Source organism: Prionailurus bengalensis, chromosome C1, assembly GCF_016509475.1.
Source record: "Prionailurus bengalensis isolate Pbe53 chromosome C1, Fcat_Pben_1.1_paternal_pri, whole genome shotgun sequence".
NCBI classification, from domain to species: Eukaryota; Metazoa; Chordata; class Mammalia; order Carnivora; family Felidae; genus Prionailurus; species Prionailurus bengalensis.
The window spans coordinates 75,513,039-75,527,608 of NC_057345.1; the positions used below are offsets into that span (position 1 = coordinate 75,513,039).

The window sequence follows — 14,570 nt, forward strand, 5'->3', positions numbered from 1 at the left end:
TGCAATTTCAGATTTCAAGTCATACTACAGAACTATAGTTATCAAAACAGTATGGTACTGGCACAAAAACAGACACACGCATCAATGGAACAGGATAGAAAGCCAAGAAACAAACCTATGATTATATGGCCAATTAATCTTCAACAAAAAAGGCAAGAGTATGCCATGGGAAAAAGGCAGTTTCTTCAACAAATGGTGCTGGGAAAACTGGACAGCTATATGCAAAAGAATGAAACTGGACCACTTTCTTATACCATACACAAAAATAAACTCACGATGGATTAAATAACCTAAATGTGAGACTTGAAAGCATAAAAAATCCTAGAAGAGAGCACAGAGAGTAATTTCTCTGACAGCGACCATAGCAACATTTTTCTAGATAGGTCTCCTGAGACAAGGGAGATAAAAGCAAAAATAAACTACTGAGATTACATCAAAATAGGTTCTGCACAGCAAAGGAAACGATCAACCAAACTAAAAGAACCTCCTGAATGGGAGATGTTTGCAAATGACATATCTAGTAAGAGTTAGAATCTAAAGTATATCAAGAATTTATAAAACTGAACACCCAGGGGTGCCTGGGTCACTCGGTTGGTTGAGCATCCAACTCTTGGTTTCGGCTCAGGTCATGATCACAGGGTTGTGTGATCAAGCCCGGCATTGGGCTCCACGCTGTGTGTGGAGCCTGCGTAAGATTCTCTCTCTCTTCCTCTGCCTCTGCCCTTCCCCCGCTCATGCACTCTGTCTAAAATAAAACTCAATATCCAAAAATCAGATAATCCAGTTAAAAAATGGGCAGAAAACATAAAGCCATTTTTCTAAAGAAGACATACAGATAGCCAACAGACATGAAAAGATGCTCAACATCACTCATTATCAGAGAAATGCAAATCAAAACCACATTTGAGATATCACCTCACATCTGTTAGAATGGCTAAAGTAAAACACAAGAAACAAGTGTTGGTGAGGATGTGGAACAAAAGGAAACTTTGTGCATTGTTGGTGGGAATGCAAACTGGTGCAGCCACTGTGGAAAACAGTATGGAGATTCCTCAAAAAAATTAAAAACAGAACTACCCCACAATCCAGAAATCACACTACTGGGTGTTTACCCAAAGAATACAAAAACACTAAATCAAACAGATATATAATTATTGCAGCATTATTTACAATAGCCAAATTTTGAAAGCAGCCCAAGTATCCATCAATTGATGAGTGGATAAAGATGTGGTATATACATACAATGGAATGTTATTCAGCCATAAAAAAGAATGAAATCTTGCCATTTGCAACATGGATGGAGCTAGAGAATATAATGCTAGGCGAAATAAGTCAAAAACAAATACCATATGATTTCATCATATATGAAATTTAAGAAACAGAACAAATGAACAAATGGAAAGAAAAAGGGAGACAAACCAATTAAGAGACTCTTAACTATAGAGAACAAACTGATGGTTACCAGAGGGGAGGTCAGTGGGGGGATGGGTGAAATAGGGATTAAAGAGTACACTTATCATCATGAGCACTGAGTAATGTATAAAATTGTTGAATCACTATTTTGTACACCTGTAACTAATATAGCTTGTATGTTAACTATACTGAAATTAAAACAAAAAACTTAATAACATAAAAAAGTTTAACATTCAATATGTTTCATTATGTTTATGAATTATTCTCACACCCCTGGCCAAAAGGAAAGCCCTGGAAGGCAGGGATTTTTGTTTATGTGTTCAGTGTAAGTGCCTATAATAGTGTCTAGTACATAGCATGAGTTCAATGAACTCCTATATTTAATCTGGTGGGGTTTTTTCAATGAGTATTTGTTAAAGGAACAAAAAAGGAAGGAAGGGAAGAGGGAGGAAGGAAAGATGGAAGGAAGAAATTTTGCCCTGTAGAGGAAGAGGTAATAGGGTAGTAGATAGCATCAGGGAGTTTTCTTTTTTTAAAAAAAAATTTTTTTAATGTTTGTTTATTTTTGAGACAGAGACAGAGCATGAACGGGGGAGGAGCAGAGAGAGAGGGAGACAGAATCTGAAGCAGGCTCCAGGTTCTGAGCTGTCAGCACAGAGCCTGATGCGGGGCTCGAACCCAAACACCGTGATTTCATGACCTGAGCCAAAGTCGATGCCCAACTGACTGAACCACCCAGGCGCCCCAAGGAGTTTTCTAATAGGAGAGAAATTTGGACATGTCTCACTGCTGAGGAAGGGAGCCAGTAGAGGCTGAATATACAAGAGAATGGACAGAACCAAGTGAGAATGTGAGAAGAAATGGGATGCAGAGCACAGATGGTAGGATCAGCACTGGACAAGCCCAAGTCTGCAAAGAGCAGATTTAAACCCTGGTGAAACTGTATCAAGCCTACAAGAATGGACAGGCTAAAAATTACACATGGGATTCATATTGCTATGCAGTAGTTGGCTCCTGAGGCCCTGGGTTTCCTTCTGCATGACTGGACCTGGTTTTGCCTTCCTACAAACCCTCCCCAATCTGCCTCACCTCTCCTGGATGAAATGAATTGAGGATGAATGCTGACGCAGATAGGTCATGGACCTTTTGGTAGGATCCCAGTTAGGAGTGCTCGTCTGTTAGTTTCTGCTTTTACATGTTCGTTTGTTTTGTTTTTCACAGAAGTGGGAGATGAGATTAGCTGTGATTTCAGTGTGCTGGTAGTGTTCAGCTTTGAGGTGTGAAGAGAAAGGAGGTTGGATATTTTTATTGTGGAGAATGGGAGAGTATTAGGAATTGCTACTGTGGTAAAAGGTGGAAAAAGCTCATTAAGGTATCATGGAAGGATAAAATCTAGTTAAGGTCAATGATGTGCATTCATGGTTGTTGGTGTGTGCATAATTGTTCATTTTACTACAGCAGTGCTCAGCAACCCAGGTGTAAGCATGGAACTTCAATCCCAAAGTGGAGTTTTAGGGTGGTTTTGTTTTTGTTTTTTGGCTGGATAGGTGAGATAGAACAATGGGCAAGTTATTTAAGGCAGCAAGGGTATCTTGGCTGAAGTGACAGATGATGAAATCTAAGCTGGGTGAGGAAGATATAAGGGGACCAACCAATAGGAATTAAAGGCTCCGTGAACTACAGCAATGATTATCAAAATCCAGTGGGTATAAAAATCAGCTTGGAAAGGCCAGATCCTGAAATTATTTTCAGCAGGTCTAGAGTAAAGATCAGAAATCTATTCTCATAGATTGATTGCGATTCTGCTATAAGAGTGCCATAAACCCTTTTTTTCTTTTTGAGAAATAGTGGATTTAAAATTATAGTGAGTTTTAAAAAGTGGTATTTTAAGAGCAGATGAGACACGCAGAGAGAATACTATTAGGATAGGTGGTTACAGTGTGAGATGACTAACTTATTATCTCAAAGGTGGCGCAGCTTTAAATGATGAAAGGTTCAGGGTGTGCCCAAGAGGGTAAGTGGCTGGAGTGTGGAGTGAAGGTGAACATCACTAAAGGTGAGTAGGTCAAAGTGCTGAAGGCCTAGGCAATCCCTGTGAACCTTGAAGCCACTCCAGATGATGGCAGTATTTGTGACAGAGAAGCAAAATTGTGAGCAAAGTTCAAAGCCACTGGTAAATGAAAGGGAGAGAACTACGTGTGGGTAGATAAAGCAAGGACATGGAGTTGAGGGGGTATAACTGGCTAAGAGTTTTTATACAAGGTGGAGTCATGAAACCGGCTAACATTAGTTGAGTGTTTATTGAGGCTTTACATATATCAATCTATTTTATCCTCACAAACTTCATCTAAAATAAGTGCTGTTGTTTTGGGGTTTTTTTGGCACAGGCTCCATGCCCAACGTGGGGCTCAAACTCATGACCCCAAGATCAAGAGTCACATGCTCTACCAACCAAGCCAGCCAGGCATCCTAAAGTAGGTGCTATATTTTATTCCCCTTTTATGATGAGGAAACTGAAGCAATGAGAGGTTAAACACCAACCAGCTTCTCACAATTCTTAAGCCAAATGCTATACTCCTTCTCATAAAATGGTTATGGAAGGTGTTTTCATACATTTCAACTGAAAAACAAAACAAACAAAACAACCCAGTAGGGTTAACATTTGGAAAATTTTCTTCAAATTTCATTTGTACTGAAATATTTGTTTTTCAATATCCAGCAGATGGCAGCACTAAATAATAATTCCATATTCGGTCATCTAGTAGAAACAGTCTGCATGTATCAAGACTTCTGTCTATTCCATCCCTTAATGATTTCTTCAGCAGCATCCAGTGTACTGTCTTTCTGTAAATTAATGAAATAATCATCATTACATATCAAATAAATTCAGGATGAATTAAATATTTAAATATAAAAAATATGCCAAAGTTAATGGATCAGAAGAGTCATGTAGTGATTTGGAAACCAAGTGCTCCTCAATCCCGGACAACTTGAGCCAGGCCTAGTTGGGCTCCAGGCTGTCCTTGGCCTCTGCGGCGCGCCAAACCCCAGAGCATTCATTCAGGGATCGTGTCTTCCCAGGAGATGAGTCATTGGAAGCCTTGCCTGTAGTAAGCCTTAACTCTGGGAGGAGCACAGACAGAAACTGGGAAATGGCATTTGTAGCATCTTCCCTTGCTTGACTGTGTGGTACACAGATTCCAAGTTCTTTAAACAGCCCACCAGCAAATCAAACAAGCCAATTATTTATAATGTTATATCCCATTACTGCCTGGCTGGAAAAGTGTATGAACCTCCTAAGAATTCAATATTAGAGGAGCTGGAGAAGTGTGACACCAGTCACTACATCATACTGCTTTGTGATAGTGGCTGCCAGTTCATTACTACTATCCTGACACTGAAAAATGTACAGAATTAACTGCCATGGGGCCAAAAAGCATCACCAAACTGTATAAATGCAAATCAGATTGAAAACAGTTTAACCTGATCCCAGCCAAAACCATGTCTACTACCAGTGTGGACCCTCTCACGATTTATAACCATTTTGGCAGCACAAGCAACTGGCAGTGCCAAAGACCCAGACTCATAAATGACATTGACGCCAGCAGCAAGACTCAAGGATGTGCTGATGGGATTGATATTTATTATTTTTGCTTCCTTGCTTCTCACCTCACGCCCTTCTGAACATGACATTGACACCCCTCACGATGTCCATTTATAAGCATGGGAGATTATAGGACTGATAGTCAATCTCCAGTTGAGGCATTGGAATGTCTTTAGGAAAGGAATTCATATGGGAGAAATCCTTTTCATTTGAGAAATCCGTGTATTTATTGATATCTATTTATCCAACACTAAGATTCCCGAAAACAATTATTTTTCCTTGCTGCTCAGAAAAGTTTACTGAAAAGACTAGTTAACTAAAAGCACTAAAATTTGCAAAGTCTGTCTTCTGCTATAATGACATTTACAAACATGAAGATGTTTCTTTCTGACACACGGCAAATGGTACTACTACTAGCTGGCATTTGCCGAATTGAAAATAGGCCAGTTAAGCAAATTACAGCCACCATTCATTAAGGTTTGGATAGTACTCTAATGATTTGTTCACTTTAAGATAAAGACAGATTTGATAAAGTAGAAAAAGTATGAAACATCATAGCACTAAATGAAGATTTAAGTGAATATCTGATCTAAGTGAAGAGAATTTTTCAAACTAAAAATGCAAAGGCAGACCTACAAAAGGAAAGCAATCAAATTAATATATAGTTGTAGAAACAAATCAGAGAGTACAGAAGAGCTTCCACAGAGTAAGACTCATCTGCTCCTCCTCTCCCTACTCCTTCCTACTATACCCACCATCTTCCAAGACAACCTTTTATGGCAATTTCTCATTTTAGTTCTAGCGGTTACCTCCAAGATCTAAATTATGCATTTGGTTCTATTTCCTTATTTATCAACTTCAGGCAAAATTCATTATTCTCTGCTCTGGGGAAAAATTCATTCATCCACACTACTCTGCCCACTCCCATCAATGTTTCATAGTTATAATTACTAATAAAATTCATTTGCCTTTTGAATAGGTAATACCAGAATTTGGTATAAAATTAAATTGATAAATAGTGAACATCAAGTCTCCTGTTTTTCTCTTCTGCTTTCACTACTTCTTTTATTTCTTCTTCCCTCTCTACAGAATGATTTAGTGCAAAAGCCATTAGGTGGGGCTGAGTGAAGCAGGTGTTCATATATGGAGGCGGACTGGTGCAGGATGTTGCAGCCAGAGTGGAGTGAGGAGGGTTTCCAATGTGGGCGGCATGAGGTGGTGATGATGGCAGCAGCAGTGTTGACTGGAACAGGGTGTCAGAGTCCAAGCGGGGTAAACCAGCATCTGTATCACAGGGTGGCTCTGTGCAGGGTGCTGGAACCTGGACAGGATGAGGCAGGCATCTGCCAAGGTAGATGGGCATGGGGTGTCAGAGCCCATGAGGGGTGAAGGAGACCCTGCAGTAGGTGACAGTGGCAGCCTGGTACAAAGCCTCAGGTCAAAGCCTGAGTAGGGTAAAGGGTGCTTGTCAGCAGTGGTGGCTGGAAAGGCAGATGGCTCATACAGAGAGACTGAGTAAAGAAGTGATTATGTGATGAGAGCCAAGTTTTTTTCAAAGAAGGGAGTTACAAATATGGAAAATCCTCAAGCACAAGTCATTCAAAATGTGCAGGTAAATCCACAGGAAAAAAAAAAACCCTAGAAGTAGAATTTCTGGGTTAAGAAGTATGTGCATTTACATTTGGATGGAAATATTCAAACTGACTGTTAAGAGATTTTACAAATTATACCCCCACTCTCAATCTATACAATTGTCTCATGGAACTTTTTAGTTGTTTGCTTGTTTCCAATCTAATAAATAAAGTAAAATTTTGTCAAAGTTTTAATTTTCATTTCTTGTAATATGAGTAAAGTGGGACATCCCTTCATATATTTGATAGCTGCTGAGAATTTTACCCATAACCATTGGGAAGTGCTGCTTTTTGGCTTATTTTGCCTTAAATTTAACCTGCTTTCTTTCAATTTCCATTTTCTTGGCATGTTTTGCCATCCTTTTATTTTTAGCCTTTCCAAGAGGTTGGGTTAGTTACATTAACTTTCCCTAGAGACTTCTTGGTGGTGCTCCCCTCTCTTCCAATATTGAGTGTTGATGTAAAGGAGGTGTGTCCACACTGATCCTCTTACCTTCCCCCAAGAAGGCGTGGGTCTTTTTGTTTAGATGCCAAAGGATTGTTTCTTTATCTTTTAAGTCCAATGTATCTCAGTGTTAATTGTTCTGGGACAATTTTGCCTGAGACAAGGCATTCCCTTTCAAGTATTAGATTTGTCTGTTTTGTTTTGTTTTGTTTTGTTTTTAAATAGAAAGCATTCTCGAAATAAAGCCATAAAATGCTTTTCAGGTTTCATTTGTTTCCACCTCCATGGGATTCAACACATTTCACTTGTCTTCCACATCCATAATTTTTCCAATATTTTAAAAATCTTTGATCCTTTCCACTCTTCCTTGTTCACTTTCCCCAATCCTTAATAATCTTACAGAAGTATTGAGTGTTCTCTGTGCTGTTTCCTATGTCACTACAATTACCTTTTCTCCTTCAATTTTGTACCTGAGCTCTGACAAACTGCCATTTCCTCTTCTTATATTATCTATTTAAAGGTTTTGGATTTGAGCTACTGATTTTTATTTGCTCTACAGCAACATTCTTCTGGTTGAATATTCTCTTTCCGATGCTTGTTTTTCCTTGTACCTTTCCCCTTTTTTCCTTATAGTATCTTCTTATAGATTCATAGTGGATTCCTTTTCATTACTCATTTTTGATTGAATTACCTTTGTGAGCTCCCACTGCTAGCACACCTACGGTTCCTATTGTTCTGGGTAATGAATATGCTACCTACTGACTCTGTGATATGAAGATGTATCTGCAGCTCAGTGTCAGCGAGGAGCCAGAGCCACACTAGAAGACAGGAGAAATTCTCCCTGGCTCACAGTGAAGTTTAATATGACTGATGTGGACTTCAGTGGAGAGGGAGGAGGATACTTTTTTTTCCTCCCAGCTAATTTAAGTCGCTACCTGGAATTTAATATATCTTCCTCTACATTTCCCCAATAAGGCTTTTAGCAAAAATGACAGCAGTGAATGAGAAAATCTATAACCCAACTAGAATCTCCTTTCCGCCCTGCCCCACATAGGTTCTAGATGATACAGCTGTATGTTTCTGTCCTGCCTTTCATGAGTCTGGAGAAGCTCCCTCTGCCAGTGCACTTATTGTCCTATTCTTCTGATGAGTAGGTTGCTTGCTGGCTGTCTATAATTTGAAGATGTAGACACAAGGGACTTTCTAGGTGTCTTCCCTCTACCAAATCACTGGATTTGGCAACTCTTCTTCACTTACTGGGGAATTTGTGAATCTGTTTTCCATTTTCCTAGTTGTTTTGAATAACTTCCAAGCAGAGAATGGGGAAGGGCTGTGTTTATGATTTTAAAACAGGAAGTCTTCTGTTACTTTTTTCTTTTATTAGTTCTATTTATAAATTCAAATAATATGCCTCTATTTCTAGATCCACTGTAAGATGAGAATATTAATGGCCTTACCCTTCTTCTACATTTCAGTCAATTAAATGTTGACATTAGGTTGTTAACATTTTTATTCTCTTCTGAGTAAGTCTTCCATAGTCTGTCTAGAGATTGTCTCTAAAATTGAAAACAATGATTACATCATTCTGACTAGATTTATAGATGAATGTGTTTGTAAAAAGAGTTTCTTGAATGTATTAAGCCTGTCTTCAGTGGCAATAACACCTTAAAAATAGCAATAATACATATATTCAGGTATTTTTTTAGTACAGGTCTGATGGTAAGGAATTCAATCGGCTTTTATTGGTTAGGAATGTACACTTCATTTTTAGTTTTAACGGCTATTTTCCTGGATAAAAGAGTTCTGGGCTAATACCTTTTTTATTTCAGCAGTTTCAGGATTTCATTTCATTGTATTCTGGTCTCCATTGTTTCTGATGAGAAGTTGCTAAATTCATATGCATGTGAGGTATAGTTTTTCTTTGGCTTTTTTCAAGATCTTACCTTACCCTTGGTTTTTAGCAGTTTAAGTATCTAGGTGTGGTTTTCTTTATATCCTCCTTGTGATTCACTGAGCTTTTAGATCTCTAAGTTGCTTTTCACCAAATACAAGGAAATTACTTCTAAAAATATTCTTTCTGCCACATTCTTTTTGGTACTCCAATTACATGTATATTATCACTTGATACTGTCTCATAGACCTAAGGCTCCACTGATTTCTCAAAAATAATTGCTCCTTCTGTTTTTCAGATTGGATGGTTTCTGTGAATCTGTAATTCAAGTGTGTTATTTTTTCCTGACATCCTCAATCCTCTCTGTGTTAACTCCATATATTTTTCATATCAGAAATTACAATTTAAAGTTGTTAAATTTCCACTTGATTTTTTATAGTCTTAATTTGTTCATTCATTATGACCATATTTTCTTTATTTTTAATTATTAATTAGCTAACTAATTAATTATTTTTGAGAGAGAGCACATGCATTCACAGGGGAGGAGATCATGACCTGAGCTGAAATCAAGAGTCAGATACTTAACCGACTGACACCCAGGTGCCCTCTTTTAATTTCTTGGGCATACTTATAATATCTGCTTTAAAATCCTTGTCTGCTAATTCCTATATCTGGGTCACCTTGCAATCTGTTTCTACTGACTGCTTTTTTTTTTTTTAATTTTTTTATTAAGAGTCACATTTCCTTATGGCTTCACATGTCTAGTAATTTTTTATTGCATGAGGGACATTGCACTGTCACACAGTAAGGAGTCTGATCATGTAAGACAGTAAACTCAATGCTCAAGTGTTGAGTTTTGTCCTTGTAGGCAGTTAATTTCATGGCAGCAAGCCAAAATTAAAAAACTACATATGAACACATCATTCCTAGCAATAGAAAAAAAAAGGTGCTTTATAAATCAGAAGGAAGAAAATCATAAATGTGTTTTTCAATAAAACAGGGAACTTACTTTAATGAAGCAAAATCGCACAAACTTCTCAAACTGTAATTTGGTCTCTGTGTTACAGAATGCGGAAACTGGAATGGCTGACAGTTTCTGAAAAGTAAATAGAAAAATAAAATAGGAAAACTACTTCTACGTCAAATATGAATTTTAGATGATAAACATTAACATTAAAACCAAATAGATACTTCTAAATATTCACAACTTCCAAAAAGAAAAATGTCTTAAAAATCCTCTACATAACCGTAAGTGGAATATGATGTAACAAAACTATAGTTAACATTGTTCAAAACATGTCAGCAAGTTTCCTTCATAAATTAACCATAAAATACATCACAATCTCAAAGGCAAATAAACATTACCTTATTTTTAGTCATCCATTTCACAAATTTATAGTCATAAGGTTCATTGCTGTCCTTCATATCAGAGAGGTCTGCATCTAAAACAACAATGAAGATTAGACGGCCTATGTATTATATCTGAGGCCAACATGTATTTCATCTAAATCTATCAAGATTCAAAATGTTCTCAGAAGATTTTCAGAGAACTTACTGGAGTCTCATACTGCATGGTGGGGTGGGAAGTGAGGAATTCACAGATAAGTTTTAGTGATACTCTAAGGCAGAACTTTATGGATATATATGGATAATCATGCTTGTGCATATTGATCTTAGAACTGGGGAGGAATAGGAATAGGAAAAGGGGAGAAAAGAGGAGTGCTATCTTTCCGTACAGAAATAATGTAAACTTCTATGATCATTATTAAAGAAATAACATCTAAATTTATAGAGTATTCATCAGTAATAATTATATCTCTAAATAGTCATTCATTATTAGATTGTAAGCTCCACAAGGATAAAGTGTCTGTATTGCAACCTATCATTATTTCCAACTCCTAGCTCAGTGTCTAGCATATAAGTAATGAAAAGTGTATCTGTTGAGTGCATACTTTAATGCTATTCACCATTTATAAAGGGAGAATATCTGTGTAGATCTTCCAAGATAGCCTGTTTACTTCTTTCTTCTATATTATGCTTTTTAAACATTAAAAAAATTTTTTTTGGAAAAACTTCAAATATGTGTTCCATTCTTACCTCTTGCTCCAATCTTGCTTTAAGGTCTGGGCAAGATATTTTCTGGTATTCAGTATCAGCAATATTGTCTGTTTTATTAATCTGTACTCTTAGATCTTTTTGAATGCCCCAAAGCAACTAACATTGACAGTTACTGTAATCAATAATATTTTATAATTTATTGCTCAAAGCAAATTGAGGCAGTTACTTATATTTTATTCATTAAATACTAGGTCTCTTCAAATTAACAGTGTAAAAACCTTGACATTGAAAAAAGCTTCATCTTTATTTTTTTAAGTCTTAATATGTTTTTACTTAATGATTTTATTTCCATTTTCTTCTGTGCTTTAAGAATGTAAAATTTCCATATAATGCTAACAATATATTACCATTTATTGAGCACTTACTATTTGTTAAGCATGAAAAAAGAGTCATTTATTTGAGAGGTAGCTATCTTCACTTTACAGATGAGGAAGTTAAATTACTATTTCAAGTTATACGTACATATGTGTGTGTGTGTGTGTGTGTGTGTGTGTGTGTTTACTTCAGGTTTGGCTCTAACAAAATAACAACTTAAAGTTAGACTTTAATTATAAGTTTTGTCAAAATTCCATGTGACAAGTATTCAAAGGTAACCCAGAGAAAGAAGTGATTACCCACAGCAGAACAAAGAAGAAAAGCAGATATTAACTAACTGTAACCGACACCGGTTGTAGTATTCATTTATTCTTGTGAAGCTTAGAAAAGTTGAATTTATTGCCATGGTGCTCAAAAGGAAAGAAGGGAACAAATACAATTCTAAAGATTTTATAGTTAGAAGAATGTTGGAATGTACTGCTTTTGAAAACTCAAGTAAGAGATCCTCAAAATAACAAAATATTTCTTTAGATAGCAGTTTGAACCATAGTATAATAACATTAATGTATTTAAGTAATCTACTAAAATCAAAATTGGTTATTGGTATTGCAACCCACTTCTCCACAGTTGTGGACCTTATTATCTCACTAGAACAACTTCAATCATCTCCCTATTTGTCATCTTGTCTTCTTATCAAATGGTCCCCTTTTTAGTTCTAGGGTGAAGCTCACTGACCTGGACAGTTGCTTAATACAGCAGAAAAAAGATAAATTCATTGGTTAGGAAATGGACCTCTGGGTTAAGAACCCAGCTCTGCTACTAAGTAGTTAATTAGATTCAGTAGATTTCTTAATTCCCTCTCTCTCTCTCTTCTCTCTCATCTTTCTCATCTATTAATGGAGATATAATAGTACCAATCTCATTGGACTTTTGTGAGATTGGAATATTTGTAAAGCTCTTAACATAATACCTACTACATCATAAATACTCAAATCATATTAACCAGTTAGCCATTGTTATAAGTTGTAAAGGGTGTTAATTACTATGTTCATGAATCTTATGATCTATTTTTATTTTCAAGCTACCATCAAATGAAAATGTTGGATTTTTCTTTTGTCTTTAGCAAATGGTGGGACCAAAATCTAATACCTGGAAGAATGTCCACATTTAAATTAATCTGAGTAGATAAAAGGGTACAAGAGAATGAACTTGTCCTCATATGTAGGAAGGTCTTATAGACATTAATATTTTTCCCCCACAGGTGAAAAAGGACTATAAGGAAGTGACATCTTTTTCTCCCCACATCATCATAAATGGTTTTCTAACCAAAATCCTTTCTGTTCCATTACAACCACACTAGCTCAAGATCTGAGACCTAAACTGGTATTGCAAGCAAGGTGGATTGACTGAAGATAATATGGGAAACTATTTAAGAGCTTAGGGCAATGTTCCACACAAAGGTTGCATTAATGTCTTTTTGATGTTTCATGTTACAATGCAATAAATTCCTTTCAGAATTTACCATCTTGAACAATTTGGTTCCAGGGGAGAATTATTCTTATCTAAAAATTTAAGTGTCCTTTTATCCAAGAAACTGGCAACTAATTTCATTTTCTATTTGCTCATGCAGCCACAAAGTTCAGTCCCAAGTTAATGTTAATTACAACACTATATTGAACCTAGGCAACTAAAACATTTGCTTCCTCCTCGTCTTGTGTGACACTGATTCTCCGTTACATAAATTTCTACTTATATATTATACATGGAAAACTTTTTAATATGAGTCAGCTTAAATGCTCTTTAGAAGTAGATCAAGTACTTAATCAATTACTTTAAAAATAATTCATGTTGAAAATCTTACGGAGTTCCAACTCAATAGCAAAACTGTATGTGATGAAAACTGTGCTGTTTCTTTTTATCATTTCACAAAATGAGCTGTACATTTGGACAAAACACAGGAAAAGTGATTTCCAAACCTCAGAGTATAAGACATCTTAAGGGGTTTTAAATAAGAACAGAGCTTGGGAGCCAAACATACCCAGCTCTCAGGCAAAAGGACAGCAAAAACCTCTGGGCACCACGGTCTCTCCATCTCTCACAACAAATGAAGAAATAATAATCACTGTTTCATTAACATCATAATTTTTTTTTAAGAAAATAAGTTATATACAAAATGTTACCATGCTTCTAATTTTAGATTTGTATGGCATGTCAGAACTACATACAACAGCTTCAGGTAATATAAAAACCATTGCTTTTTGGAGACAAAACTACGTGGAATGTAGCTATGTGACTTCAGCAAGTTACTTAAAGCTTTCTAAGTGTTCACATCTTTAAAAATGGAGCTAACAACACTTTCTTCAAAAGGGTGTGTGGAAGTGCTAGGCATGTAGTAGCCTCTCAATAAATATTATTTTTCTTCTTTACTTCATTTCAGTAAATTCTAAAATAGCATTTTAATATTCCCCGATAGCATCAACCTTTTAGAAACCACCTTTTTCTTCAGTAAAAAGGAAACGAAAATTTCACTCAAAGGAACACAGGGTATGTATATTATTTCACGTACCTGTATTTCAAACTACACACTAGAACAAGATGATAGCAAATTCGATGTTTAATGGAATACCTGTAACCATGTTAATAACAGTTGCATTTAAGGTCAGGGACCTAAAGTCAAAATGATTATATAAAACAAAACAAAACAAAAACAGACATAACGAAAAGCCATTTTTCCATAGACAAAATGCTGATATGGCTTTGACAGCAATCTTTACTCCCTAATTCTGATGTAATTTCACACATAAGTTTCCATATATTTGAAATAATAAAAACCCTTACAAACCTAGCAAAGACACATCAGCAATGATGAAGTATCCCCCATCAGGAACTATGGGTTTTAGGCCAAGACTTTCAAGTAAATGTATCATCCGATCTCTTTTTACTTCTAACTCTTTTGGCAAAGAATTAAAGTAACACTCTGGGTCATCCATGCGCTTGATGTCAATCCAAAAAGCTTGAGCCAAGGCTTCCTGCATGTTAAGATTGAAACATGTGGAAAGGAAATACAGTAATGTTATTTATTGCTGAGTTTACTGGTGTAATAGAGACTGCCCTAAGTGACATTATTGGGGGGGAAAAAGTCATTCAGGGAAT

General features: G+C 36.3%; 1 protein-coding gene across 1 annotated transcript in view; it reads right to left on the reverse strand.

The window, feature by feature from the left end:
- Positions 1–3,694: 3,694 nt before the first annotated feature.
- Positions 3,695–14,570, reverse strand: part of KYAT3 (kynurenine aminotransferase 3) — a 71,406-nt gene continuing 60,530 nt past the window's right edge. Inside the window, exons 11-14 of the mRNA XM_043575514.1 lie at positions 14,260–14,446; positions 10,350–10,426; positions 9,994–10,080; positions 3,695–4,257 (exon numbers count right to left, since the gene is read on the reverse strand). Of these exons, the coding sequence (XP_043431449.1) occupies positions 4,195–4,257; positions 9,994–10,080; positions 10,350–10,426; positions 14,260–14,446 (414 nt within the window). The 3' untranslated portion in view covers positions 3,695–4,194. The remainder of the gene's footprint in view (positions 4,258–9,993; positions 10,081–10,349; positions 10,427–14,259; positions 14,447–14,570) is intronic.